Source organism: Choloepus didactylus, chromosome 9 (assembly GCF_015220235.1).
Source record: "Choloepus didactylus isolate mChoDid1 chromosome 9, mChoDid1.pri, whole genome shotgun sequence".
In the NCBI taxonomy this organism is placed as follows: Eukaryota; Metazoa; Chordata; class Mammalia; order Pilosa; family Megalonychidae; genus Choloepus; species Choloepus didactylus.
This window is the reverse complement of record NC_051315.1, coordinates 124438558-124460806: the sequence shown is the minus strand read 5'-3', so window position 1 is coordinate 124460806 and position 22249 is coordinate 124438558. Positions and strand designations below refer to the sequence as shown.

The 22249-nt window shown below is 58.2% G+C and overlaps 2 protein-coding genes across 2 annotated transcripts; both read right to left on the bottom strand.

The window, feature by feature from the left end:
- Nucleotides 1–556: 556 nt before the first annotated feature.
- On the bottom strand, nucleotides 557–5172 carry B3GNT7 (UDP-GlcNAc:betaGal beta-1,3-N-acetylglucosaminyltransferase 7). Its single transcript, XM_037850206.1, has 2 exons — nucleotides 4790–5172; nucleotides 557–2899 (listed from the first exon to the last, which is right to left on the bottom strand). Exons 1-2 carry the CDS (start codon nucleotides 5110–5112, stop codon nucleotides 1702–1704), a joined length of 1521 nt encoding a protein of 506 aa, XP_037706134.1. The 5' UTR covers nucleotides 5113–5172; the 3' UTR covers nucleotides 557–1701.
- LOC119544708 (basic proline-rich protein-like) lies at nucleotides 2756–4775 on the bottom strand. Its single transcript, XM_037850207.1, has 2 exons — nucleotides 3707–4775; nucleotides 2756–3214 (listed from the first exon to the last, which is right to left on the bottom strand). Exon 1 carries the CDS (start codon nucleotides 4683–4685, stop codon nucleotides 4092–4094), a length of 594 nt encoding a protein of 197 aa, XP_037706135.1. The 5' UTR covers nucleotides 4686–4775; the 3' UTR covers nucleotides 2756–3214; nucleotides 3707–4091.
- Nucleotides 5173–22249: the final 17077 nt, after the last annotated feature.

Sequence of the window (22249 nt, the reverse complement as noted above, 5' to 3'; positions counted from 1 at the left end):
GCCCAGCGACTCTCCCCTGATGGGTAACTGCCCCTACCCCAACCTGGAGGTAAGCAGCTCCTAGGCCGTTTCCTAGTGGGGAGCAGTCCCTGCCCCCCGCCAGGCCACTAGCTAATGCTTCTTGTCAACCACCTTCCCTTTCCAGGCTGAGTGGAAGGGACAGCTCCCTGGGGAGCCCCCAGTCCCTACATGCCCCACCTAATGCCCCCCACTGTCATGACCCTCCTGGGGGGAGGGCCTCCAAGGGAACACATGGGCCCCACTTGAGCCAGAGCGTCAGCTGTCCATGCGGACACGGGGCACAGTGGGGTGCTCTCGGCGCACATGGCTGTCCTGCCCCCAGGGTGCAGCTTCTCGACTCTGGACCTTGTGGTCTCTGCTTCATCCTGGTGGCGCAACTCCCTCCAAGGTCCTGCCCAGGGGTTGCCCAAGAGGGTCCTTGTGTACCCACCAGGCAAGGATGACAAGGAACAAGCCGTATCTTCAGAAATCTCTGACAACCTTGGGCCCCAGGCGGACCCTCTGATGGAGCTGGCAAGTGAGTTTTTGCACCAGATGAAAACCACAGTCCCCTTTTATTGAGAAAATAGAGACGACTCCTCCCTCTTTACCCAGGTGATTCCATCCTGAGGTAGGAGGTGGCACCCTTTCACACCCACCCCCAGGGACCCCCGAACCTGGCGGAGCAGACTGCAGGGGTCACCCATCCTTTCACAGGGGGCAAGTGATGGTCTAGTCAGAACCCTGGAAAAGCAGGGGTGCAGGTAGGGTGGGGCTCTGGGGATGGAAGGGTGGGAGGGCATGGGGGGGGGTCCGGGGAGCCAAGGGAGGTGGTGCCTATTGGGATGGGGGAAGGGAAGGGCAGGGAGACTGGCCACCACCGCCTGGAGCCTCCTTCCTCCAAATTCTTCATAAATAAAACTTCACAGTAACAGAGGAGTGTCCGCTTCCAGGGCCAAACCAGCCGGTTTCCGGCCAGGGAGCGGGGCCTCGTGGGGCTGCAGGAGGACCTGGGCAGGGGGCAGGCAGCACTGTGACGGTGTGTGTGTGTGGGGGGTCAGGAGCACAGCTCCTTTGCCTGGTGTCGGGGGTGGGGTGGGGTGGGGCGAGGGCTGCAGCCCCTCCAGAGGGTGTGCAGGGTGCTGAGGTAGTCCGTGGCCAGTTGTGCCTTCTGGGCATCCTGGAGGGAAGCAGGCTGGGAGCCAAGATTAAACAGCCGGGCTCCAGGCGCATGGGGGGTGCTGTGCTGAGGGGCTTCTGAGGCTCTGTCTCCCAGGAGACCGTGGGGGCCTGTGAGCCTGCAGGGTTGAGCTCCTCCTGAAAGGGCCCCAGTCCCAGTCATGGGCCCCGTGGGGAGACTGAGGCATTTCACAAGAAGAGAATCTCTGTGGGACAAAGAGGGCAGCCACAGACCCTGAGCATGGGGCTCCTTCAGAGGAGAGGGGGCCAGGGAACGGACCTGGGGTAGGAGGGCTGCCAGTGACCAGTGGCCTCCCTCCCGAGATGCCCCTCTCCATCCTGGGCAGGTCCAGCCGTTCCCTCCCGGGTCTGGAACTCACTTTCCAGAAAGTGTCTGCACAGGGAGCCCTACTCCAGCTACCTGCACCCCACCACCCTCCGGGGCACACAGGGCCGGCCTGAACCCCAGTAACGCCCAGCTCCTGCAGCCCCAGCCTATCCTGGCTGGCAGTCCAGTGGGGTTCAGAGCACCTGCAGCTTGAGGGAGCAGGTGAGGTTGCTGTGCACCAGCCCCCACATGGCCAGCAGCTCGGCGGGCAGCAGCTTGTGCACCACGAGCATGGAGCGGAAAAAGCAAGGCTCCTTGTTCATGCGGCTATTGCGGTTCCGCGAGATGCCGAAGGTCTTGAAGCCCTCGTGGGCCACGGGCCGCACGCCCAGCACCTCCAGGCACATGCCCAGGAAGACGTCGTCGATGGGGAAGAGCTGCAGGGTGTCACAGGCGTGGTGCAGGCGCCGGGCCAGGCCGCCGGCCATGAGAAAGCCCCCGCCGCCCGCGTACGGCGGGTAGCTGGTTTTGCTGTACAGGGCCGAGGGGATGTAGTATTTGTTGTCCTTCCTGCGGATGGGCCGGGCGTGCTGCAGGACATCGCCCACAAACAGGTCCTCCTGTGGCCGCCGGTCGGCCAGAAATTCGAGCAGGTTGGTGGGGTTGACGAAGACGTCATCGTCGCCCTTGAAGATGAAGCGGACGTCGGGGCAGTAGGTGTCGAGCCACTTGAGGAAGTGAATTTCCTTGAGGGTCAGGTTGAAGAAGCTGTCGAGAAAGTCCCACTGCAGGATGTCCCCGTAGAGACGGTCCTCGTAGGCCAGCAGCTGCTGGTAGTGGACGCGCTCCTCCTGCTTGGAGGCCGTGCCCAGCAGGAAGAGGGTGCGCACGGCCCCGCGGCCTCCTCCCGCCGCCGCCGCCTCCTCGCGGCCCCAGGTCTGGCGGATGACCTCGCGGCGGTCATGCTGCGTGATGACCGACTTGACCACCACCAGCAGGTGGACGTCACCCTTGCACTTCTCTGGGTGGTTCAGCAGCATGGGGAAGTATCGGCAGTGGCGATAGAGCAGAAACTGCTGGAAGTGCGGCTCCAGGGCCTGGAACCAAGCCTCCTGGGTCAGGTTGAGATTGGCTGAGCAGTTGTTGGTAGTCACGTCCCAGACCTGGGGACCCCGTGAGGCCATGAGTGGGGGGGTGGCTACTTCTTTCAGGTCCTTCCAGAAGCTGTTGGGGTTCACTAGGTGTCCATGTGGCTTCTGGTCCTTCTGTGGCCCCTGGGTGGGTGGCAGGGGGTCCTCCAGAAACTGATCGGGGGTCAGACTGCGCTGGAACACCGTCACGGCCACCAGCAGGGCCAGGGCCAGGCACACGCTCCTGTAGAGGGATCTCTTCCTGGGGAGGGGGTGGTGGTACAGAGGAAAGAAGTAAGGGGTGAGCCCCCCTGGGACCCCCAGCCAGCCCCAGTTGGGTACGTGGACCCTGGGGCCCTGTGCTGTCAGAGGGTCCTGTTCCTTCTCCCACCCTGGCCTCTTTCAAGGGGGGGGGCCACACTGCACAGAGCTCACACCTGAGCATTGTGGCGCTGGGCTGCTGGGTTCAAATCTGGGCCCTGCCACTTGCAGTTTACTTAGCTCATCATCTCACTTAACTTCTCTAAACGCTGATGTCTTCTTCCCCAAATGGGAGTAATGGCCCAGGATTGGAGAGCTACATATAAAGTGCACACATGCTGTGACCCTACCAGACGACACGCTGGTGAGGACCTCTGTCCTGCTCCCTGTCCCCCCCAGCCCCACAAGGCACCCCGCTTGCTTTCATTTTCCTGTGCACATCCCAGTGGTGTGTCATTAGGCGACTTGAACCAGGGCCCTGGGGAGGGGTAAAGATGGTGCCTTTTCTGCCGTCTGGGAGTTCAATAATGTTACAGGGGATTCTGGGCTGCTGGCCTTTCCCTGGGCCCTAAGAAGCCTGCCCCACAGCAACCCCCACTTCTCTGTACTGGCCCCTCTGACCCAACAAAACGAATAGCCCCGGGGGGAAGACCGAGGTCTGGAAGTGGAGTGGACACCCCCTAGCATGACCACTGCCCCCTCCCTCAACCTTCCACCCAGAGACGAGGTCCCCCAGCAATACAGGCCTGGGAGGGGAACCCGTTAGGACCCTCTGCAGGCACCCTCCTGTGGCCTCAGCCCCTCTCACCCCAGCCTCTGCTCCCGGGGTGGTGAGGAAGTCTGCCCGAGTCTCCCCTGCAGACTCAATGGGGGCTAAGGGCTGGGGGAAAGGGCCGGTCAGAAAAGTGTGGCAGGCGAGGGCTGGGAGGCAGGGAGGTTGCTGACGTCCAGGGACAGAGGCCAGGGTGCTGCAGGAAGCAGAGCCCGGAGAGGCTGCAGCGTGGTCAGTGCGGGACACTGGAGGGCGGGCTGCACACCGCCCCCCACCACCGGCGGGTCCGGGTCCAGCTGAGTGAAGCCGCCTAGAGCTGCATTTCCCCGCCATGGGGCCCCAAGATTTCCCAGGCAAGAGGGTTGTGGAAAACCGGGTCACCTCAGGTGCGCCCTCTCAAGAAGGGAGGGGCGCAGGATCCTCAGGTCCGGTTCTCCGGCCCTGGGGGTTCCAGCGAAAGCTCCCCAGCCCCTGCGGAAGGAGGAGGTCCGGCGGGGGTTTGCCCCACCGCGGCCCCGCGGCCCCGGCCCCAGCCGGTTCCACCTGCACCGCTCGATCCATCCGTAAGAGGAAAAAAAGCCCCGCAGGGGAGGGCCGGGGAGGGGGCGAGGTGGGCGGGCGGCGGGAGCTCCCTCCGGGGAAGGGGAGCCACTGGTGCGGGGTGGAGAGGCGGGCGGGGTCCTCCAAGGCGCAGGAGGCCCTCGGTGGTCTCTGAGCCCGACCAGCGGCCGGGGAGATCCCGACTCCCCAACTCCCAGAGTCCCGGAGGAGGATCTAGGTGTCCCGGGCCCGGGTGTAGGGGAAGGGAGGACCCTTTGGGTCTCGGGGCGGGGTTCCCCGGGCAGAGGCTCCGGGTGCCGGCGCGCCCGAGCAGAGCGCAGCGCCCCGCGGTCCCCGCCACCGCGCGCGGCCGGGCATCTTCGCACGGCGCCGGGCGAGCCCCCTCTGCCCCCGGGAAACTGAGGCCCGGAGAGCCGGGGACCCGCGGCACGGCATTCCCGTCCCCGAGAGCCATCTCCGGCCCTCGTGGCTCCGGCCGGGGGTCTCCGCCGCCTACACCTGGGAGGAAAAGCTGGGGGGACCCCGCGCCCCCGACTGCCCCGCGCGCCCCTTACTCACCACAGAGACATGGCGGCCCGGGCCGGGGCGGCGGTGGAGCGGGGCGCGCGGGTCGCAGCTCTGGGCGCCGCGGCGCGGGGCGGGCGGAGGCCGGGCCGCGCCCCCGCGGTGACTTTCCTCTTCCCGGCGGCGGGAGGAGGGGCCGCCAGGGGCGGCGGCGGCCCAGGTGCGTTAACCCCTTCGGCGCCCCCGGCCCACCGCCCCGCGCCCTCCCCACCGCCGGGAGCCCGCGGGGACCCATTTCTCCGAGGCGGAACCCGAGGCCCCGGAGGCGCGCGGCCGCGCCCTGTCGCCCGGCCGGACCGCGAGGGGCTGGGGCGCATCTTCGGACCCACGCCGGTCGCCTCCACTCCGGGCCGAGGTGTCTCTGCCCCGCGTTACGCGGCTGCCCACCGCCCCCTTTCCCCCCACCCCGCCGTCCGAGCCTCCCCCGGAGACCCCGGCCCTTCGCGGATACCGCGCTGCCCCCCACCTCCGATCTCCGCCCGGGGCGCCCTGGGCCCCCCGCTTTTCCCTCCGACCCCACTATAACTTGGGGGGCAGGAGGGGAGGAGGCAGAGGAGAAAGGAGGTTCCTTTTCTTCCTCACTTTCTTTCTGTACTTCTTTTCCCTTCCCAGGGAGAATCCCCATCCTCCCTTCCTCCCTCCCCCTTCCATCCCTTCCACCAAGCGGGTTGGGACTGGGGCTGAGAAGGCAAAGCCCACCCCCCCGGGAGAAGAGGTCCATCCTTCAGACCTCAGCTCAGGAAGCCTTCTCTGAGCCCCCAGGTGTCCCCCCCTCCAAGGGATGGCCTGTTTGGCTGCCCTTTCTCCCAGGCTGGCCGTAGCCCTGAGCCCCCAGGGTGCCCGGCTGTCTGCGGGGGCCCAGCCTCTCCTTTCATTCATCCATAAATATTTCGCCTAAAACCCCTTGGGTCCCCAAGTCTATTCATCTTCCTGCCCTCAGGCCCAGCCCCTCGTAGGGAGTGAGCTGCACGCGGATGATTCTGAGGGGCCCTCTTGGCCCAGGTAGGGGTCTGGGGGGGTCTGGGTGTCGCGGGCTGGTCCTGCCCACGCTCTGGTCTTGTTCCCTGCGGGGGCCCAGTGCTGAGCGTACAGTAGGACCCCAGAAACGCCCATGGAATTGAAATGAAGCGTGACCAGGAAAGAAACAGCTAACATTTTTTGAGCTGTTACAATTTGCCAAGCAGTTTTCCGGGCTGGTAAGCGAGTGACTCAATCTTAGAGGCCGGTAGTGTTCTTACTTGTACTTCATCCAGGAGGAAATGGAGTGCAGGGAGGGGGAAGTCACTGGGTGAAGTCCCATAGTCAAACCCAGGTGGTCTGCCTGGTGCTGGAGGCTGGCCCTGAGGCCCCCCTCAAGGCTTTTCCCAGAGATGGCAGCGATTGAGCTACCCTTTGCCGAGGAGGACACACAGAGGCCAGGGGACGACCCAAGGGGCAGGAAGTCTGGGAGACCCCAGGCTGCTCTTGCCAGATTGGGTCCCAGGCCCCTAAGCCTGGAATGAGGGACACCCCTTCCCCCGAGCCCCCACCTCAGCCTTTTCTTCCGGGAGAAGGAGGGAGAACCTGAGGTGCAATCAAATCTTCCTGGAGGCAGTACATTCTAATCAGGGAATGTGAGACCTTCCAGGCAAAATTCCAGAGGAGAACCCGGGGGCCAGAAGGAGCTCAGGGATCCCTTCCCTTACCCAAGGGGCCTGCCAAGGACAGCCCAGGTGGTCTTAGCTCACCCGGACGGCCTGGAGTCTCCTCTGGTGCTCTAAGGGGTGGACACACCCCTGGGGAGGAGATTTGAGCCCAGGTTTGGGTCTAGAAGGCTGGGGCTGGGTCAGGCCTCTACACTTCCTGGCTCCCCTAAGGGGTAGATGGCCTATGCCCTGGAGACCTCAACTTCCTGCCGTCACAGGGTTAGGTGAAGTGATGCATGCAAAACGCAGTTTGGTCTCCTCCGTGGTGACATCACGACTTGGTGTTGGTCGCTGTTAATACTATTGTCGTATCTGGCCCAAACCCCACTAGGTTCAAGCCGGTCCTCATGGGGAAATTGGTCGGTTGGACCTCTGATCTGTACCTGGGTCCAACTCGGAATGGGGAAGCTGGTGACCTTTATCTACTTGCCTCTCTGACGGTGGGGCGGGGAGGAGGTGCGGGAGCCAGGCCTGGCCCTCATCAGATGACAGTCTGACCCGCCTCCCTGGGGGCCACTTCCTATGAGAAGCACCACCCTGGGGTTCACCCACTCACTTGTCCCTGCTCCTGAGAACAGAGCCCTGGGGGCTGGCTCAGGCCACAGCTGGGGTGGTTGAGCAAGGTCCCTGAGGGGGAGGTGGGTCAGTCCCCATGGGGGGCGGGGGTGAAGCCCCGCTCCACTCCTTCTGGCTGAAGGCAGAGCCCGGGTGTAAATGGGAAGATGGGAGGCCTGGTGGGGGCAGGGGGGGGAGCCTGGAGGGAGGGTGGGAGGATGGGAGGAGCCCGTGGCCAGAGGTGAACTCGAGTCCCTGTCACAGGGCCACCCTGTGGTCCCCTCGAGGAGACTTCTGGAAGAGGGGGCTCAGTGAACCTGGATATGGGAGAACATCAAGAAACTCCCTCCTTCCCGCTTCCCCCTCATCTTTCCCCTCCCCTAAACCCCTTTTGACACCTCATTTCCCCATTCCCTCCTCCCCTCTGGTTCTCCCCCCATCCCCACACTCTCCTCCCCATACCCCTTCCTAATGCCCCCCTCTGCACCCCCACTTCCCTTTCCCCCCTCCTCCCTCCCATTGGACCCCCTACCCGAGGCTCGCCCCCCTTGCATTCCCCTTCCCCCTCTCGATTCCCACTTCCTTCCATCCCCTTTCCCCTCCCTTCTTAGCTGGTTTGACCAGGCCTTGGCCACAGTGAGGGCTTCTGCCTGGGAGCAGGGGCTGCAGAGGCCTTGGGTGTGGGGAGACATCTGCTTGACCAGGGGGTGCACTGAGCCAGGGAGGCAAGATGGGGCCAGAGAGAACCTGAAAGCTAAGGCAGGGTGCAAGGAGCTTCCTGGAGAGGGGCCGCCCTGCAAGAGTGTGGGGCTGGAGCTGGGCGGTGGCCGGCGGGGCTGGCTGTACCCACTTCAGTGAGACGCGCACAAGTGTGTGTGAATTAATTCTACTTGGTGTTTGAAAGATCCTGAGCTTCCAACGTTGCCATCTCGGTTAGCACCAGAGGGTCTGTGACTTAGCCCCAGAGCCAGAAATCAGCGTTCTTTAGTGCAGGAGTGTGGCCGGGGATTGCGCCTGGCAAGCAGCTCTGCCGGGGTCCCTCTGCCGGGGCCCCTCTGCCGGGGCCTGAACGGGGGTGGGAGCACAGGGAGCAGTGCCTGTTCTAGAACTTTCTCTAACTGGTTCTGGCTCCCCCAGAACAAAGTCAGCCAGTCCTTCAGTGAACATGTCTGTGAATTCACCGTGGAGAGAGAACCTTTCCTTTAAAGTGCTTGCTGCTGTGCCTGACGGGACAGAGAGAGGCTTTGCAGAGCTTGTGGAATGTGTCTGTCTCTGTGCTTCTTGCCGCTGGGTGTTTTCAGTGGGGTAGCATTTGACTGGAGGCTCGAATTCCTTGTAACACAGACTCTGGTGAGCAGGTGTGGGGTGAGGCCTATCGTCCTTGTCCACCTCTGGTCATTGGAGGCCACCAAAAACCACAGCAGAGAAACGGACCCATCCTGTGGGCCAGCACTGGGGAGGCCTGGAGGGACCCCAAAGCTGCTAAGTTAAGGGGGACCCCCAAAGCCCACGCACAACCTGTGTTGAGGAGCTGTCCGGGCCCCTGGGGGCTCCCCAGCGGGGATGGCCGCCCCGTGCAGGCCGGGCAGGACCTGGGTCCATGGCTGAGAGATGGGTGGAGGAAGTGAAGAGGGGAACCCTTTTCCTGGGGGAATGGGTGCTCTAATTAAGAGTGGGAAGATGAAAAGGCCAAGATGGAGCAGGCAGAGAGGTGGGGGGGGGGAGCTGAGGGGGTCAGGGGAGATATGGGGTGGGCGGGATACGGACCAGGACAGTGTCCTCGAAACATGGGCAGTCTGTTTTGGAGCCTGGGAAGTCCCCTTGTCCAAGAGAAGACTGAGCAAGAAGAAGTCCAGCTCACAAGGGGGTTGAGCAGCCAGTGGGAGGAAGCTCAAAAGGGGCTCAAGCAGCACAGTGGGCTAATATTTGGTTGTACGGAGCCCTGAGGTGCTGTCTATGGCCAGACCCCAATAAAGCCAAGACTCAGCCACTGAGGAAGTAGCTTGCTATAGCCACCTTGGAAAAGATACTGATTCCGGGGTCCCGCCTGCAGAGAATCTAATTCAGTAGGTATTGGGATGTTGGGGATTGAATCAAGTCCCCCCCAAAAAACCTGCTCAAGTCCTAATGCCCCGCCTTGTGGGTGGGAGCCGGTTTCTAAATAGGATCTTTGAAGATGTTTTTAGTTAGGATGTGGCCCAACTGAAGTGGGGGGGTTAGGGTTAGGGCTGAAGGTGTTATAAGCAAAGGAAATTGGACAGGGGAGCAGGAACCAGAGGTGGCCACAAAAAGAGAGGTTGCCATGTGACCAAGAAAGAGATGATTCTAGAAGCTGAGGAACCCCAAGGACTGCAGCAAGCCAGCCTCAAACGCTGCAGACCCTGGGAGAAAGCATGGCCAGGCGACACCTTGATGTTGGACTTCTAGTTTCCAGAATCAGTCCTTGAGATAGAGACAATCAGTCCGTGTTGTTGAAGCCCCCTGGGGCGTGGGTTTTTTCCCGGCAGCCCTGGCAAGCTCAGACAGTTTGTCCAGACTGGACGTGGGCATCTGTGTCTTCCCAGAGCTTCCCAGGGGGTCCTGGTGTGTAGACAGCCTCAGGACGCACTGGCTTTGAGCTCTCGACTCTGGCTGTCCTGGGCAGACTTGGGCAAGGGCCCAGGGAGGGTCTCCTTCCTGCAAGACTGGGGAGAAGGAAGACAGAATCGGTGCAGCTAGGAAGGAAATCGGGAGCAGAGATGACGAAGGATGAGGAAGTTTGATTTTCCCGTTGAAGTAGATGACAGCAGAGGAAGCAGAAGCTGATTTAGGAGCCTGAGGAGAGGAAAGGGTAGCCATGCTTCTGGGCAGAATCTGAGAAAGTCGGGGAAGGGCAGTGTCAAGTGTCAAGGCCAGGCTTGTGCACCCTGCAGAGCTGGGCCCGCAGCCCACAGGAGCAACTGGGAGAGGGGCAGTTCCCCAGTAGAAGCTGCTAAGCCTCCCTGGACTCTCCAGTTGTCCTCCAAAAAACCACAGACCCGGAACCCCAGAAGGAAGAAGGAAGGAGGTGGTGGCTTTCTTGACACTTTCTTGACAACTCCTTTCCTGAGAGGTCCCCAGGCTGGCCAGTGGAGGGTGGACACAGCTCCTTCCAGGGCTGGGCAGCCATTCCGGCCCTTTCCTGCACCTGGGCACCCACCTGCTGGCTGATCTGGGGGCAGCCAAGGCTACCCATGGCCTTGTGGGCCTCGGAGCCAGGCAGGTAGTGGGGAGCTGGGCAGCCGGAGAGAGAAGCCAGAGTTTAAGGGGCCAAGGAGCTGGGGGCTGGCGGCTGCCGGAAAAGCAAAGCAGAAGCCGAGCAGGGAGGGCTGAGCAGGTAAGGAAGCAGCAGCCAGCGTTTCCCTAGCACCTCCCTGGACGCGGGCCAGCTGGGCTGCACCCCAGGCTCCTGTCAGACGTGGACAGGAGTGGACACACTCACATGGGCACACACTCTGTCACAGACTCACAAACACACCCCCGTAGAGAGAGAGAGAAAGGCACACACACTCAGACGCACATGCAGACCCACACACATACATACAACCCTGGCCCAGACACACACAGAGGGACATAATGTACAGATGCAGATATACACACTCGGAGAGAAACACACACGCAAATATATATCTGTCCACACACACTCATAGACACACAGATCCAGACACAGACACATACACACAGAAACTCAGACACACAGTTACTCCAAGGCCTTTCTTCGGTGGCAGTGGCCTTCCCCAACCAGCTCATACACTACCGCTGAAACCCGGCCTGCTATGCCCCTGGGAATGGGCTCAGGACCGGGCAGGCCCACACTGTGTTTGCAAATGGTCCTTTTTGATCTGTCCTCAGGACCTCAAGCCTGTGCGCACCCCCACCTCCAGGAGCGCTAGGACACTGCCCAAGGCCATGCTGCCCACACTGGCCCCTAAACCCCTGCTCCAGCAATCCCCACCTTGGCCTTCTTCCATTCACCAAAAACCACTGCCTGCCTTCTGCTCAAATATACTTTCCCCTCCCACATGGAGGGAACCTCTGCTCATCTTCCAAAGCCTGGGTGTCCCCTCCCTGCACCCCCTGCCCTGCTCCCAGGGGTAGATTCTCCGTCTTTGACAAGTGCATCTGTCTGTCCCTCCCTGCCTGTCCCCCATGCTGGGCCTTTCTGCCCTCCTGGCGGGCAGCCTGGGGGAGGGGGAAGCACCAACGCCCTTTGTTGAATAAACGAGGAATGAATTGCCAGCACTGGCGGCCAGGAGGAGACCCTGGCAGGGAGAGGGCCAGCCTTGCCCCAGCCGTATTCAGAGGATGACAGGGTGTGCCCAGCTCGGACCCCCTGGGGAGGCCTGCGTGGCACAGACATTTGCAGACACAGGCCACCCCCCCCGCCCTGCCCCAACACACACGTTCAGACTCACACTGATGCACATTTACACGGAGGTGGCACGGTGGGCCCCTCGCCCTGGACAGCTGGGCCCGGGCTGCACCCTCCCCACCCCCCGGCCACCAGTGACTCACGTCCCCACCCGCCAGCGGCCGGCCTGGGCACACACAGCCTCCTTTCAGCCCCTTGGCCTCAAACACTAGCTCAGTCTTTCCTCTCAGTGCCTCCCTCCCGGCTGGCAGCAGAGCCCCACGCCGAGGCCCCCCCCAGTGCCTGCAGCTCCTGTCTCTCGTCACCCGGCTCCAGTCCAGGCTGGCTGGGAGCGGGCGCCTTTCACGGTCCAGAGCCCGGCCAGGTGTATGCTGGGCAGCCCCGGCTCCCGGCCCTTTGCCCATGGCACTGCTCCCAGAGGAAAGGGTCCTGAGGGGTGGGCTGGATAGCAGGAGGGCCTGGCCGAGGGTCAGAGGGTCTGAGTGTCCTCTGCTCAGAGCCCAGAAGCACCTAGAAGTCCCTCCCAGGCTCTGGCCAAGGGCCTCCTCCCCCCTCCGCCCCTGGCCTCCCCTCTCACACTGCATCCCTGCCAGCTCCCCAGAGCCTGAAAAAGCCTTGCCAGGCAGTGTTATTACACCCGTATCAGAAAGAAGGAAACTGAGGCTCGGGGAAAGGTGAGTGGCGGAGCTGGGACTCAGTCTCTGTAACGTGGGACACATGCCGGGCATCTGGAAGAGGGGCTCCACCAGTGGGCACCGTCACCACGATTAGCACAAAAACAGCTCCCAGTTTTGGACCCGGCACCCGCTGCTTCTCTTGTCCCAGGGGTGGGCTCTCGGCCAGGCCGGGCTGATCACAGCATCCGACTCTCCCTCTAGCTGGACAAAGTGTTTGGTGCTAGGGATGGATCTGTGGCCAGAGCTGAGCCCAGCAGGGTCCTTCCCTGGGGGTTTTGAATGGGCACTGGGAGAGGGACACCCTTTTACTCTCTAGTGGTGGGTTTTGAGGGTACAGCTCTGAACACATTGGGGAAATGTTCGGCCACATGCACCTGGCCCCTCTTCACCTAAGAGACAAAGAATAAAGCCAACATCCATGCTGTCATGCAGGAACCTGTGAACATGCCACCTGACGTGGCAAAAAGGACTTTGTCAGCGTGAGCAAGGCCACGGCCCTTAAAGGGGAATGTTCTGGATTATCCACCTGGGCCCAGTCAGATCACGTGAGCCCTTAAAAGCAGCATGAGGGGAGTCAGAGCAGCTCCAGGTGTGGGAAGGGTTTGAGGGGCCCTTGCCGGGCTGAGGAGCAGGGGTCGCTGAGCAAGGATGGAGAGGGGCCTCTGGGAGCTCAGGGCGGCCCTGCTGACAGCCAGCGAAGAAATGGGGAACTCCATCCCCAGCTGCAAACAACAGGGTTCTGCCGACAGCCTCAATCAGCCTGGAAGCGGATTCTTCCCAGAACCTTTTGCTAAGAGCCCGTCTGGCCGGCCCCTTGGATTAGACTCGGAAAACCCGGAGCCAAGCCAGCCTGGACTTCTGACTCCCCGAACTGTGGGAGAATTCATTTGTATTGCTCCAAACCACTAACTTTGTGCTAATTTGCTACGCTGGCAACAGGAAACTAATACAGGCTAGTGCTACTCTGCCTCTCCTGGTTTCGTTCCGTGAGCCAATAATTTTCTATTTGTGGTTTTTGTCACCTATGCCCTAAGACTCCCGACTGATGTCACTGATGTGATCTGTCTGCTTCACCACCCCACAATCAGCTCTCTCACCCCACTGGGTGGGGGACCGGGGGCACCGGGGGACCCAGCTCTTCCCCCCGGCCCTCACCACCCAGGCTTGGGGACAGCAAACGGTGTGAGAGCCTCGGGCCCTCTTGACCTCAGACCTTGGGAGGTGTGAGGCAGTTCTCCAGAAGTCAGGGGCCGGCCCCACCTCTTCCTCACCAAGCCACTGCTCGTCCTCCTTCCCCGGACCCCGGGAGGTCTGAGGCCACTGGGGACAGCCAGGGCCTGGGAGGCAGGGAGGGGTGACTTGCTGGAGATGGTCCTGCAGTGGCCTGGCCAAAGCTTATGGAGGCTGGCAGGGTCAGAAGACACAGGATGTCAGGGTTTGGAGGGAAGATTTGCAGCCCCAGGATAGAAAGGGTGGTGTCTTCACCACATGCAGAATTCATGTGGATAGAAAAAGCAAAGAGACCCCAGGAGAGAAATGGGGTAAGGAAACAAGCAAAGCGTTCACGAAGGAGATGGAAAGCTGGCTCGCAAGCAAGAGATGCCCACCCTCGTGAGAAATAAAGAGGAGGGAGAGGAAGGGAGGATGGGGAGGGAGGGAGGAAGGGACACATGCCATCTTTCGCCTAAAAGGCAGCCTTTATTTTTGAGATAAGGATGCAGTAAGACGGACAGTCATACTTTTCTGGTGCCAATGGGATTTGGTTTAATTTTTCTGGAAAACGCTGGTTTGCATATATCAAAAATCTTAAAATGTTAGTATGATTTGACACAATCTCACTTTTGCCCTTAATAATAACAATAATGATAATCATCATGATAAAAGCTTTATGCACCCGAGATATTTGAATAGGAAACAAATTCATTGTTCAGCAATGGGGTTAAATATTTAGTGGAATGTTGCATAGCCATTAAAGGTGAAAATGTACATGTCAGAATGTTGAGTAAAAACAATCACAATACAAAAATTATTCAAAAAAAAAAAATGTGCCACCATGGTGAGGTGGGGGTGGGGGAAACTGTGAAGAGAAAAAAAAGTTGTTAAGAAATATGACCGATACGTTAGTGGCTGTCCTCGGGTGGGGAGGAAATGGTCAACTTTTCCCTCTTGCTCTTTCCCGATGAGCATACATTATTGAATCAGTCAGAACGCAGGTTCAGCTGCACCAGCAGAGCCCCAAAATGACAGGGGCTTGAACAAGACGGAAGTTCCTTCTCGTCCCCCAGTGGCCCAGGCTGGCCCGTCGCAGGGCTCCCACCTATGGCCCTGGTGTCCCCGGGGTGTTGCCCTTGACTGCCCTCATGGCAGGACCCTGCTTTCTGGGTGGAGGGTGAGAAGGCAGGGGACCCCCTCTCCCCCTTAGAGCTTGCACCCAGAAGCTGCCCTCCTCGGGGCTCCCCGCACCCTGCTGGCCAGGACCTAACCACGAGGGAGAGCGTCTGTGCCTGGAGAGGATGGCCAGCTAGCCAGGAAAGGGAGCCCCCAAGAGCTCTGTCCAACTCCAGGGAGATCCGTCAGTGGACCTACAGGCCCTGAGTCAGCGCCGGCAGGTCTCGTCATGGGGCATAAGCACCCAGGGGAGCTGGAAAGCATGGCAGAGGCCTCCAAAGGAAAATCAAGAGCTGTGAGGAGACACTGGGTCCCTCTGAGCGGTCAGAGGAAGAGACTGAGTTCAGAGGGCTCCCCAGATGTCCACACCCCAATACCCAGAACCTGTGACTACATTACACCACCTGACAAAGAGGAATGAGGGTTGTGAATCAGTTGACTTTAAGATGGGGAGATTATACTGGAATATCCGAGTGGGTCCTATGTCATCACTGGGTGCTTGAAAGTGGGAGAGGGAGGCAGAGGACGAGTCAGAGGGAGATGTGAATATGGGAGAAAGAAACAGAGAGAGGAACATCGATGGCTTTGTAGATGGAGGAAGGGGCCACAAGCCAAGGAATGTGGTCGGCCTCTAGAAGATGGAAAGGGCAGGGCACGTTTTTCCCTACCACCTCCAAAAAGGAACACAGCTCTGCGGAGACCTTGATTTTTACCCCAGTGAGACCATGTCATACATCTGACCTCTAGGAGTATAAGAGAATAGACTAGTGTGATTTAAGCCGCTAACTCTGTGGTGATACAGCAGCAAAAGGAAACTAATAGAGAGGGGTTGGTGGCCAGGGCTTGTGACCAGTCTGCGGTGGGCCAGCTGGAGTTTGAGTTGTATACTGGGTTGTCACTGGAGGTGTTGGCGCCAGTACTGCCTGTGGCTTCTGGAGGCTTGGGAAAGCAAGAACTCAATTAAATTCACCCCAAACCCACCCTGTGCCACATAGTCTGCAGGCCCTGGGGTGCTGATAGAGACAAAACAGCCCCAGCACCCAAGGATCTCGTGGGATGGTGGGGAAGAGAAACCTCAGTGCCATGGTCTGTCCAAGGAGGACTGATCACCTTGCTTCACGGGAGGCCAGGGTAGGGTGGCTCCAGGGCTGGCAGATTCAGCATTCAAGAAACCAGGCTCCATCCGTCTTTGTACTCTGCTGAGCCTGACGTGTCAGTTAATCCACAGCGTGGTTTCCCTTGTGGTTCTGCTGTTTGGCATCCATCTCGACATGATGTCCATCAAAATAAGGTGAGGCAGGCTCTCCTTCCTTGAAATACTTCTGTCACATTTTATGGGCCCATATCATGTTGCTCGCCCACGGCTCAGTATTACGAGCAAGGGGCAAGGGTCCCGAAGGGCAGGGTGGACACACTGGGGTCCCCACAGGAAGGCAGGAATGGGGAGAGAAGGGATGTTGGGGAGACCACCCTGGTGTCATGACTGGGCTCTGGAGATCCCATTTTTGCGTCATCTTCAGATTAAAGCCCTCGGTGGGAGCATCCGATTGACTGAGGCGGGGGTGGGAACTCGACCCTTTGGCTTCTGTAGGAGGAGGCAGGTCCCAACTGTCCCCAAGTCTCCAATGCACAGGGGCGTTCACCCCGAAAGCCTGGGTGCTTGCTTTGGGGGCAGCTCCAGCAATGGCCAATGCCTCCTACAATCCCCTCCCCTCCCCTCCTTTTTAGGTAAAATTCATGTAACATTCATCTTACCATTTTAACCATTTTAAAATGTACAAGCCTGTGACTTTTAGTACATTCACGATGTTGTGTAACCATCACCACTATCTAATTCCAGAACATTTTCATCACTCCAAGAAGAAATCCCGAACCCATTAACAGTCACTTCCCATTCCCTTCTCCCCAGCTCCTGGTAACCACAAATCTGCTTTCTGTCTCTAGAGATTTGCCTTTCTGGACATTCATATAAATAGAGTCAGACACGGTGTGGCCTTGTGCCTCTGGCTTCTTTCATCAGTGTCATGTTTTCAAGGTTCACTATGTTGTAGCATGGATCAGAGCTTCATTCCTCTGATGGCTGAATACTAGTTCACTGCTCAGGTAGACAGGTTTTGTGTGTCCATTCATCCACTGGTGGACACCTGGGTGGTTTTCACTTTTTGGCTACTAGAAATAATGCTGCTATGAACATTCATACACAGGTTTTTGGGAGGACGTAGGTTTTCATTTCTCTTGGGTATACACCTGGGAGTGGAATAGCTGGGCCATACAGTGATGCTTTATGTTCAACTTTTTGAGGAAATGCAGGACTGTTTTCTACAGCGACTGAAGCATTTTGCATCCCTACCAGCAGCACATGAGAGTTTTGATTTCTCCGCATCCCCGCCGATGCTTGTTATTTTCCATTATTGAAAGGGGAGCAAAGGGAAGGGAGGTGTGAAGGCGAGAGGGGAGCAAAGCCCCGGGGTTGGGAAGAGAGGACAGGACATGTCAGGAGGACATGTGACGGGTCTGGGGGCCTGCAGGGGACCCTGGGTAGAAGTGGGAGCAGCGACAGCTCAGAAACATCCTCTGCACGCACAGGCTTGGAGGCCAGCCCTCCAGGGGTTAGTGGGCAACAGCTGGAGCCACAGGCGGGGGAGGCCTGTGTCCGATTGAAGCCACTGCCCCCACCCAAGAACAGGTGACTGTCCCTGTGTGAGAGCGTCTGAATGACAGGAAACAGCTTCCGAGTCTCAAAGTTGCTCCCCCAACCCCCAGACTGCAACCTGCTTCCCCTCACTTGCTCCCAGGAAATGTGCAGGCACCATCCGCCTCTCCACCCCCAGTAATGTGTGAGCAGCGTCTTGAGCCATTGAGCCAGGCTTCCCACGGTCTCTGGTCTCCCCACAGCTAGGGCCATGGCCCTGCAGCCTGCTGCCCCCCACCCCTGTCTCCCTCTTCCTCCCCCATCCTTCTCTCTGCTCTTCACAAACATGGATTGAGCAATGAGGGCTTACAGGAACACTAGTGCCAGGTGCTGGAACTGAGAGCACAGCTCACACCAAGAGCATGGCTCACAAAAAAAAAGCTTGATAAATTGGACTTCATCAAAATTATGAACTGCAGCTCTTTGAAAGACATTGGGGAGAGAGTGAAAAGACAAGCCACAGATTGGGAGAAACTATTTGCAAAGCACATATCTGATAAAGACATATCTGATTATACCAAGAACTCTTAAAACACAATAATAAGAAAACAAACAACTAGATGAAAAAAACAGCAAAAGATTTGAATGGACACATCACCAAAGAAGATACATGCATGGCAAATAATCACATGAAAAGACGCTCAACATCATTAGCCATTAGGGAAATGCAAATTGAACACAGAATGAGGAGCCACTATACACCTATTTGAATGTCTGAAATTAAGAAGACCGACCCTACTAAGTGCTGGTGAGGATGGAGGGGCCGGACCTCTCCTACACTGCTGAAGGGAACATGAAATGGTACAGCCACTTTGGAAACCAGTTTGATGGTTTCTTAGAAAGTTCCATGTACACTTACCATGTGACCCAGCCATTCCACTCCTAAGGGTTTATCAAAGAGAAACAAAAGCGTATGTCCATACAAAGCTTTGTGCATGAATGTGCATAGCAGCTTTATTTGTGATAGCTAAATATGCCAGCTGTGGTACATCCATTTAGTGGAAAACTACTCAGGAAGAAAAAAGAGTAAACTGTTGGTAAACATCACAACATAATTATGCGGAGTGAAAGAAGCCAGATGGTATGTGATTACATACACACATATACAGAAAATTCCAGAAAATGCAAACTCGATCTGTAACGACAGAAAGCTCATGGGTTGTTTAGAGCCAGGGGTGGGATGGATTACAAAAGGGCTGGAAGAAACTCCTGGACTTGTTCACTGTCTCAGGGCGATGGTTCGTGGGCTTCAGACGTGTGTGAAAACTTGTCCCACGTTAACCACATACAGCTGATCGTCAATTAAACCCCAGTAAAGGTGTCAAAAAGGAGAAGTCCAGGACCCAGGTGCCGTCCTCGGGGAGCGTGTGGTTTGTGGGGAAGGCCCAGAGGGTGGGGGTCTGGGGAACCAGAGCACAGTGCTCAGGCCGTCACCTGGGCAGTCGGAAATGCAGACTCCCAGCCCCCCCGCCCAGGTGACTCCCCTGCACTCACTCGGCGTGAGCTGGCCCCGGGCCCTGCCTACCGTCTGGGAGCTCACCTGCACTCAGCCCACAGTGGGTCTCTGCTGTGACAGGGACGTTAGAGGATCTGGGGGAGCTGGGGCAGGGAGGGGGGTGGGAAAGGCCTTCTGAGTTGCTGATGTCCGAGGAGAGACCTGAAGGAGGAGTGGGGTGAGGTGAGGGTGGCCAAGGGGACAGCATGTGCACATGCCCAAAGCTGGGGAAGGGGCTGCATGGGAGCGTCCCAGGGAAGGCTGCAGCAGGAGGGGGCAGGAAGGGTCAGGAGGGGGGAAGGAGAGGGCAGGAGAAGGGCAAGAGGGGAGACAAGGGGTCGGGGGGGGACAGGAGGGGACAGGAGGGGTCAGGAGGGGTTAGGAGGGGTCAGGAGGGGTCAGGAGGGGACAGGAGGGGTCAGGAGGGGACAGGAGTGGGGACGGGCAGGGCCGAGGTGCCAGATGAGGTTGCAGGAGAGCCAGGGAGATGGAGGCAGAGTTAGGAGCCAGGAGAAACCCGACCCTGCCTCAGCCTGGGGGGCTCGAACCCCTCCTCCCAGGATCTGCAGGGCCTTCCTTCAACCAGGTGTGGCCCCTCAGAGGGTCACAGCTTAGCACCCATCTCCAGGGCCCCTCCCTGACCCAGATTGCAACATTCCTAGGCCCCCACAGACTGTCCATTATCGGGAGGCTGCTCTGCCTCCCCTCAGGCTGCTGAGCTCCCTAAGGCCCCCTCAGATGCTCCCTAAGGACCCCCAGGTGCTGCACTCCCTAAGGGCCCCCCAAGTGTTCCCTAAGGGACCCCCCCAGGTGATGAGCTCCCTAAGGCCCCCCGAGATGTTCCCTAAGGCGCCCCCAGGTGCTGAGCTCCCTCAGGGTGGGGCCTGCGTTTTGCTGCCCACTGCCACCTCAGCACCCAGCCTGGGCCCCAAAACTCACTTCCTCCCAGAAAAGTGATAACCCAGAAACCCAGTGTGGTTCCCATTTCTGGGGGCCGTGCTACTCCCTCACCGGGAGGCTGAGTAAAAACCCTTGGAGGCAAACACCCCCAGCAGCTGGTCACTGTGGGAGATGCCCCTGCAGGCAGCACCCCTCAGCCCAGCCTGTCGGTCTCAGTCCTGAGAGTGAGGGGTGCAGGCGTTGAAAGGCACTGGGGGCTGGGGTGGGTTGAAAAAGCCTGGGAGGCTCCGCCACTCGGCCACCCTGGCCTTGCCCCAGGGAGGTAAACACATTTCTGGTCAGTTGGACACACACAAAGCCCTGCATAGTCGTTGCGGTCGCTGAGACTGACAGGAGAGACGGGGCGCGCCCTGGGGATCGAACACGCAGGAGCTGTGGTGCTGCCCTCCCTCCCCGCCAAGGCAGGTAAATGGGAGGGAACAAAGCAGGCTCTGGAAGGGTGAAACTCCACACCCGGCCCTGCCTGGCCAAGGAAGCTTCTAGCAGTGCAAGGAGAGCTGGCCTTGGACCTCCCCTCCCTGCCCTTTCCCCATGGACGGAGACCCCACTTCAGCAGCCTTGGGGACCCTGTGGGAGGGGGAGGCTTTTGGCACAGGAAGGCTGAGCTTGGCCACCTCCAGATGAGAGGCTGCAGGGCAGGGAGGCCATGTCTTCCAGGGGTCCCCCACCCCGCTTCCGTGTGGCGGCTCTTCTCCCCTCCCCACTCCTGTCCAGCTCTCAGGCAAAACAGGGAGGAGAAGCTGGTGGAATCACTTCTTCTTCAACTAACATCCATCCCACCTGTGAGCCGCTTCTAACTGGGATTTGCATCTCCAATCACTTTGTCCAATCCTGGACTTAAATTCACAGCCACTGTCGGGGCCTATGTTTGTTTCCTCGGGCCACCCTAACAAATGACGACAACCGGGCAGCTTACAACAGCCGGAGTTTCTTGTCTCATAGCTCTGGAGGCTGGAACGTGGAACTCAAGGTGTCAGCAGGGCCCCGCTGCCTCTGAAACCTGTAGGGGAGAGTCCTTCCTTGGGTTACCAGGTGTTCTGAGTTGAATTGTGTTCCCCCAAAAGATATGTTGAAGTCTTAATCCCCTGGGCCTAGAATGTGACTTCACTTGGAAATAAGGTGTTTGCGGATGGACTGAGTTACGAGGAGGTGATTTTGGAGCAGGGCGGGCCCTTAATCCCACGACTGGTGTCCATACAAGAAGAGGGGAATTTGGATGCAGAGATGGACAGACCCGGGGAGAAGCCATGTGCAGATGGAGGCAGAGATTGGAGCGATGCACCTACAGGCCGAGGCACGCCAAGGGCCACCGCAAACCCCAGAAGCTGGAAGAGGGAAGGAAGGACCCTCCTTTACAGGTTTCCGAGGGAGCGCGGCCCTCCCACACCTTGATTTTGGACATCTGCCTCCAGAACTGTGACACGGTACATTTCTGTTGTTTGAAGCCATCCCGTTTGTGGTCTGGAAACCAAGGCACGAGGCTATGGGTTTGGTGCCATGTCTGCTGGTGCTTGGGCTGCCAGTGGTTCAATCCCGGGCAGAGGGGGCCAGGCTGGCTCGGGGTGCTGGAGGGGTCTCGGGCCCAGAGGACCATGATAGGAGGTGGCTCCCAGGGCGGAGGGTGGACGAGCCCAGAGCGGCCAGTCAGGGCCTTTAAAACCTGCCTGTCCCTACCCCGGGCAGCTGGTCACAGAGCCTTTCGCTCCACCATCAAGGTTTTTAGGGGCAAATTACCCTGCAGGAGAAGATGGCTATACATTTCATTTGTGGGCCAGACTGAGTTTCTTTCTTTTTTAAAAAAAATAACTTTATCAAAAAAACAAAAACAAAAACATTTTTGAACAAAACAAAGGAATAGGAAAAACAAATATCCTGAAATAACTTCATTACTTCCAATATGCTCCTACCATACCACAAGAAAATTAACGAACCATAGTCATTCCTGAGAATTCCCATATCAAGATTGCTCTCCATATCTTATCTGTCCTTATTAGATTATCGTTCCCCTTCACTTCCCCTGAATTTCTGAGACGTTTTATTTAACTGCCACCGTGACCTTGTGCTGTTTGGTCTGCTGCTGTGTCCCGTGATGACCTCAGGGGCCTTGGTAGCTAACCAACAGCAGTCCCGAGACGCCCGGGTCCCTATCTGGGAGTCTATGTTTCACTCAGTTTCTCTCTCAGAAACTTAAATCCACCAGAGTGTTCCTATGCCAGACAAGTCCTAAAACCCAGAGGCAACAGCCTCTTTAAGAACAACAACCAGATGCAGCCCCTTCCCCATGCTGTTGACACCCCCTTTCAACATGGACAAGTTAGGGTGGTCACTGCCCAGACACCCCTGGAGATCGAGAAGGTGATTAAACGAGACGAAGGGGTAGCCACAGATGAGATTGGGTTTAACAACGGATTAGGAATACTGAATCTTTATATACATTTTTTTTAGATGTTAGAATAGTGGAATAGCTAGAAGGAAATAACTGAAATGGTGGAACTGAAACCCATAACATTCTTTGAAATTTGCTCTATAGCTACTCGTTAAATTTTTACTTTGAAAATTATCACCTTTCTATATATACCTTATATTTCACAATAAAGAAAGAACTAAAACTG

What these genes read in the sequence shown, in the direction of transcription:
- LOC119544708 (XM_037850207.1), bottom strand. Translation starts at nt 4,685, where the DNA reads ATGGCTCTCGGGGACGGGAATGCCGTGCCGCGGGTCCCCGGCTCTCCG.
- B3GNT7 (XM_037850206.1), bottom strand. Translation starts at nt 5,112, where the DNA reads ATGCGCCCCAGCCCCTCGCGGTCCGGCCGGGCGACAGGGCGCGGCCGC. An exon ending in CGGGCCGCCATGTCTCTGTG is followed by an intron (nt 2,900 to 4,789) that starts GTGAGTAAGGGG and finishes CCCCCTCCCCAG; the next exon opens with GAAGAGATCCCTCTACAGGA.